Source organism: Papaver somniferum, chromosome 4 (genome assembly GCF_003573695.1).
Source record: "Papaver somniferum cultivar HN1 chromosome 4, ASM357369v1, whole genome shotgun sequence".
NCBI classification, from domain to species: domain Eukaryota; kingdom Viridiplantae; phylum Streptophyta; class Magnoliopsida; order Ranunculales; family Papaveraceae; genus Papaver; species Papaver somniferum.
Genome location: NC_039361.1, coordinates 53990406 through 53997491, shown reverse-complemented (window position 1 = coordinate 53997491; position 7086 = coordinate 53990406). Strand labels below are relative to the sequence as shown.

General features: G+C 37.1%; 1 protein-coding gene across 1 annotated transcript; it reads right to left on the bottom strand.

Moving 5' to 3' along the window:
• Positions 1-3984: 3984 nt before the first annotated feature.
• LOC113272529 (calsequestrin-1-like) lies at positions 3985-4483 on the bottom strand. Its single transcript, XM_026522352.1, has 2 exons — positions 4375-4483; positions 3985-4262 (listed from the first exon to the last, which is right to left on the bottom strand). The coding sequence occupies exons 1-2, from the start codon at positions 4481-4483 to the stop codon at positions 3985-3987; spliced, it is 387 nt and encodes a 128-aa protein (XP_026378137.1).
• Between the last annotated feature and the right edge of the window lie 2603 nt (positions 4484-7086).

Here is a 7086-nt window from a genome sequence, read left to right as displayed (position 1 = left end):
GATAACCCAGACTTATATTCCCGAAGAACAGCCTAGTATTATCAATCACCTCACAATAATCTAAATTGTATGGTAGTGAAACTAGATATTGTGGAATCACAAACGATGAGACGAAGATGTTTGTGATTTATTTTTATCTTGCCCTATCGGAGATATAATCTCAAGTCAATTATTCAATTGAACTCCTACAATAGAAAATGGCAAGATCAGATCACTCAACTACAAGAAAGTATTTTCGTCTGGCTTCACAATCACAATGAAGTCTTTCAGTCGTTAACCGACAGGGTCTCGAGAAGAAACCTACGGTTAAAAGAGAATCGACTATAGCAAAACCAACTAGTATCACACATGAGGTGTAGGGATTAGTTTTTCCAGTTGCTAGATGTCTCCTTTATATATTTTTCAAATCAGGGTTTGCAATCCAAGTTACCTTGGTAACAAAGATTCAATATTCACCGTTAGATAAAAAACCTGATTTCTCCAAGCTAATATCTTTCAACCGTTAGATAGAAACTTAGCTTGTCACACACAAATGAAATGTATTCATTTAGGTTTGAGTAACCGTACCTAAACGTGTACACTTAGTTGGTTCACAAATAGTTAACCAATGATTATCCATATGAGCAATTTCATATTAACCGTATTCATCTTTCTCATAACTAGTTCAAATGACTCATAAGAACTAGTTCAAGAGTTGTTCAATTGCTTAGGTCTTTATTCATAGACAAAATTGAAACAAAATCGGTTTGATTCACTTGAATCAATTCATGAACAATATAGCCACGGTTTGCAAAGATTTCATTCCTTATAAATTATTGTTTTAAGTTCATGAACAACCGATTTGAGAATTAACCAGCTTGGGTACGCGTACGGGTATGCGTACCTTAGTAACCGGATTTGAGTTTACAAACTCAGTAGAAATTTTCGGTTCGAAAACTTCCATGGGTACGCGTACAGGTGTGCATACCTAAGGTAACTGGTTTACTACTTTGCAAACTTACAAACTTACAAACTCAGCAGAAATTTTTGGTATGAAAATTTCCGCAGGTACTCAACCTGTCTCCTTCACCAATACCGCATGCACACATATGCACGCACTTGGTTTTCGGCACATGGATTTATACACTAATGTGTGATCACACTATATATGCTTATACCCATAGTTGGTACTCTCAAATCCACATTTCAATCATTGAAACATTCTTCTATAATGTTATAACAATCGTTATTCACGACTATCGTCATCAAAGCTATTTTCAAGATTGAAACGTCTTCATGACTTGCGTCACGGGTAAAGATGAAAATGGTTAAAGCAAAAGCTCACCAACACATATTTCGAGAAAAAGATACGCGAGTAAACTCGGCTCGAAATAGTAAATGTGTGTGTATGAAAACTATCATACTTATACGATTTTGTCTCAAGAGTAGGAGATAGAATAGACTTTTGAGTAACAGAAAATTTCAAGTATCCGCATACCTTTTTGTCGGATGAAGTTCCACTTATTCCTCGAGTAGTTCTTCGTCTTCATAAGATGATCGCCATGGAGTCTGGAGCTCAACTGCACTTAACTATCCTAGACCGAGACTTAGTCATAAGTAAACTAGAAATCAAGACATATAGTTTTGATCACTAATATTGACAAACATGCTTGATATATCAACGCATGCGAGTTCGACCGAGCAGTGCTCTAACACGGACAAGCAGAGAGCACCAACAAAACTTTGATCTGAATTCTTAGCCGAAAAATTCATGATAATCGTAGAACGTGGCATGAACAATTTTTATGGCTTTATGGGCCTATCGGACCGCACCAAGGAGCTCGATAGGAACTTCACCATACTCTCTCGTCTATGGAGCCGACGCCATACTCCCAACAGAAATCAAAATTCCTTTAGCAAGGATTGCAACAGCCAGTGGAGTACAATGGGATAAAGCCGAAGTTTCCAACTCAGAATCGCTGAACTTGACATGCTTGAGTCGAGGAGGGCTAAGGTAGAAAAATACGTGGAAGCATACAAACAAAGGATCTCCAGAGCTTACAACAAAATGGTAAAACCCCGAATATTCCAAGTAGGAGATTTGGTATTAAAGACAACAAAACACATTCAACTAGATATGTCTGCTCCCAAGTTCTCTCCGAAATGGGAAGGACCATATGTAGTCATCAAGGCGGTATCCAGTGGATATTACAAGATCTTAACTATTGATGGATGAGTGGAAGGAAATATAATCAACGGTAAATGGCTCAAAGTATATTATGCCTGATCCGTCGAAAACAATCACATTTTCATCATTTCAAGCATATTTCAAAATGTGATTTATATTCCTCCAAAGAGCGTGCAAAATGCTCCTTTGTTCATTAAACATTTCATAAATGAACAAAATTCCTTCATGCCATGATCAATTATTCTACCTAAAGAAAATCCTAAACCTATTCGAAAACAACAATCATAAATGCTCATCCAGAGCACACAGTCCAACAACAGATAATTCTCAATGGACATCATTTTCAACTTCATTCGGAAGTTTTCATTTCTTATCCTCAGATCTTCAATTTCTTTGTCAACCCCCACTGATTCCAAAGCTAGTGCTCTCTCTTCCTCCATGATAGCAGTCGACGGGGAAATCATGTTGGCAACAACAGCATCCCTATCAATCTTGATAATATCAATGCGACGACGAAGCCAGCCTACATTGAATTTCAAGAGCTCACAATTCGAGATCATGTCATTCCATCTGTAAAATTATTTATTCTTGACATCCCGCAAATTCTTCTTGTCCATCTCATCAATGATAGGCAACAAGCCGACAAATGTGGTCAAGAGAGTTAGAAGAAAACCCCTCCATACCTCTGTGGTGGCGATGTGTCCATATTTTTTCCAGATTTTGGTGTACAGCGGCGCATGAAACTTGGGTACGATAAAGCCGCCAACAAGTTGATTATCCGGGCAAGAATTTTCCATAGGTATGTCAAATGGAAGTCCAGCGATCGGATACTCACGAACAGGAACTTTGACATCAGCATATACAAGATCGATCGAGTCATCATCAACATGATCATCATCAACAGCAGTTGCTGACTGTCTTTTCTTCTTCTTCCCGTCCTCAACAACATGAACATCAACCTACAAATACAAGGTTCAGGTTGAATATATATTTGAATAAACTTCATTCTAAAAAATATCTGTCAGAACTCACAGATACTCCAGCACTCACACAAGCAGATTTGAAACGGTCAGGGATCTTAATAGTGCGCTTAGGCCTTGAACTATGCAGGGAAGAAGAAGAGCATTGATCATCCTGGTTCATCTGCAACAAATACTTTCTTTAGTTAGCCATTGATTACAAAAAATAAAGAACAAAAGGGATATCTCGTACCAGGTTGGATTTCTTGGCTCCCCACTTTAACGGAGATGCATGAGGAGATGAACTACTGTCCGACATAGCAATAGGGGTATGATGATTAAAATTTACTCTGTATGATTAAAATAACTCAGGAATGGAGTAAATATTCGTGTAGATGATAAACCTAAAGTCTTGAAGATATATACTAGATACGGTGGGCACTTATCTTCTGCGAATAGTCAATTCAGTTGCGAGTTTTACTGAAACCCTAGGTTTCAAACAAGATCAATACTGGAGATGCGGAGGAAAACAACATACTGGGGACTGACAATGACCAAAGCATAGCCCCACGGATTCGTGCATGTCACGCGTCTTCCCAGCCTATGCACCACATTCTATTATTTTTCACAAACGTAAATCAGCAGGCTGAAGGGGATCATGATGGATTTTGCACATGGACATTGGTCCATTTCATTTAATTCAATCAGAAGTGCATAAGGAATCAATATTAATAAAAGGGTTTCTCATTCAAAAAAAGAAAATCCTAATTCTGAAGTGAAGTTGTTCAAATAATCAAAGAGATGTCTACTATGAAGACTGAAAAACGTTCAAATGTTCAAACAAGATTATAAGCAAGACTAATCGTCAGAGTCATCTGATTCGTCATCATCATCATCATCATCATCATCCTCTGAAGAATCCTCTTCAGACTCTTTCTCGGAAGAATCACTATCTGAACTGGGGAATTCTTCCTCGACATCGCCGTACATTGCATCCCAGTAATCTTCTTCATCACGTTCATCTTGGAGATCAGCCTCAACCAATCGCTCAATCTCCATGTGTGGTGGATATGGCCTACTTCTGCGTTCCATCGGCTCCCATGTGGGTTCCTCTTCTTCGGCATCTGAGTCTGAGGCTATACCATCATGACGGTATAGAACTTTCCCAATAATCAACTATTATCTCCTCCCAGGATTTCCTCTTCAAGAACTCATCATGAGCAGCTTTTAGCTCATCGAGAGGCATGCCATTTATTGTCTTCTTAGCGTGATCCGTGTTGGCACGTGTTTTGGCTGCAGAGGTCTTCGAGTCATCCTCAGAAGAGCTAGAAGAATAATCACTACTGGAAGTCACCATTATCTGGAACCAGAAACACATAATCATGGATATGCCAATGTCAATTTCACAACGAAATGCTAATCCTTAACTCTTACCTGTTTATGCTTTCACTAACATTAGTGATTATGATATAAGAGTTAACACTTCAAAACTTGCTCGTTTCTTCGAATCTACAAAAGACGAGCAAAACTCAGATTTCATAAAATCATGAACACTTCCACCATGTGAACATTAACCATTGGATTATGAAAACTAAACAATATTTCATCATAAATAATTGTTTACTTTTAAATATTACTCAAAATCAGGCTTTGATTTTCAAAAAAAGTATATATATATTTAACGTGAATTATTCACATAAAAATAAATTTTTTTATTTTGATGTGAGCAAAACTCACGTAAAGAAAAAAAATTGTGAACATGTCATGGTTTTATATATATAAAATCATGGATATTTCACGGTTTTATCAAAAAAAAAACTTTTTCCTTCGTGCAATCGTCCTTCTTTGAAACGAGGGTTTATTTCAATTTTGTGAAAATTCATACCTTTTAAGATAAAGTTTTGGTTTCCATGAAAGCTCATAAACAAAATTTTATCACTAGATACATGTCTATATATATATATATATATATATATAAAAAATCTCTCCTAAGTCAGGGATTGTTGCTAGTTTCTTAAACTAACGATCGAACGAACGTACGTTTGTCAAACAAGGGTTTTCTACAAAACTCACACTTGTATATGCACATGTATATATATAACTTTAACATGAACAACTCATGAAACAGAAAAAAAAAATCGCTTACCTGGTCGATGTCGGCGGGAATATGGCCGGAAGGTGGTGGCGACAGTCGAACGGCGGTGAGAGCTCCGACAAATTTTCTATGATCAGAAGTGAAGGTGAGGATGAAAAAGCGGGGGTCTAACAACCACACCCAATATTTCGCTTAGCAATCTGTATGAACAAAATCCAATATATTTTCTAGGGAATCAACTAGACAGTCAGACTCAATCTAGACAAAAAGTATATCAAAGAGTTTTTATCTCTATCTCTCGATTTAAATCTTACTCAAGCAAACTGCGAGTCTCAATTTAAATACAAGAGAGATAAACTTGGATGGTACCAAAGACCAATATCCAAGTGTTAATCAATTTAAATCAACAACCAAAAGGTCGGATATTCTAATTGATTGAACACAGCACAACCTGTATTATTTCAATTATATAAACAAATATACTGCAGAAAATAAATAACACAGACACCATAAATTTTGTTAACAAGGAAACCAAAAATCCAGAAAAACCCCGGTACTTAGTCCAGATTGAACACACATTGTATTAAGCCGCTACAGACACTAGCCTACTCCAAACTAACTTCGGTCTGGACTGTAGTTGAACCCCAACCAATCTCATACTGATCCAAGGTACAATGCTCCTACGTCTCTGATCCCAGCAGGATACTACGTACTTCATTCCCTTAGCTGATCTCACCCACAAATAAGAGTTGCTACGATCCAAAGTCGAAGACTTTAATAAACAAATCTGTATCACACAGAAAAGTCTACGATAATAGATAAATCCGTCTCCCAAGAATATACCTACGAGTTTTGTTCCGTCTTTTGATAAATCAAGGTGCACAGGAACTAATTGATAAACTGGTCTTATATTTCCGAAGAACAGCCTAGTATTATCAATCACCTCACAATAGTCTTAAACGACGCAGCGAAAAAAGATATTGTGGAATCACAAACGATGAGACGAAGATGTTTGTGATTACTTTTTATCTTGCCTATCAGAGATAGAAATCTCAAGCAAATTATTACAATTGTACTCGTACGATAGAAACAGCAAGATCAGATCACACAACTATAAGAAAAGTAGTATCGGTCTGGCTTCACAATCCTAATGAAGTCTTTAAGTCGTTAACCTGGTTTAGAAGAAGAAACCAAAGGTTAAAGGAGAATCGACTCTAGCTTAGCAAAACTAGTATCACACAGAATGTGTGGGGATTAGTTTTCCCAGTTGCTAGAGTTCTCCCTTATATAGTCTTTCAAATCAAGGTTTGCAATCAATGTTAGCTTAGGTACAAAGCATTCAATATTCACCTTTAGATGAAAACTTGATTAGATTCAAGCTAATATTTATCAACCGTTGGATCGAAAACATAGCTTGTTATACACACATGAAATGCACGTTCATGGGCTTGTGTAACCGTACCCAAACTTGTACATTAGTTGGTTCAACAATAGTTAACTAAATGGTTAGCCATATGATCAATTTCATATCAACCATATTCTTCTTCACCATAACTAGTTCAAATGACTCAAATGAACTAGTTATATAGTTGTTCATTTGCAAGGAAATCTCATGTACTACACAAGACATAATTGAAGCAAAAACGATTTGATTCACATGAATCGGTTCATGAACTCTATAGCCACGATTTTCAATTGCATTCCTTAGTTTATAAAGATAAGTTCACTAAATATCGTTTTTAGACATAACCTACTCAAGTTCGCGGACTGGGTTCGCGGACTTAAGTTCCCGGATGGTGTTCACAAACTCCAGCAGAAATTCTCGGGTTTGAGAACTTCGCCAGTTCGCGGACTGGGTTCGCGGA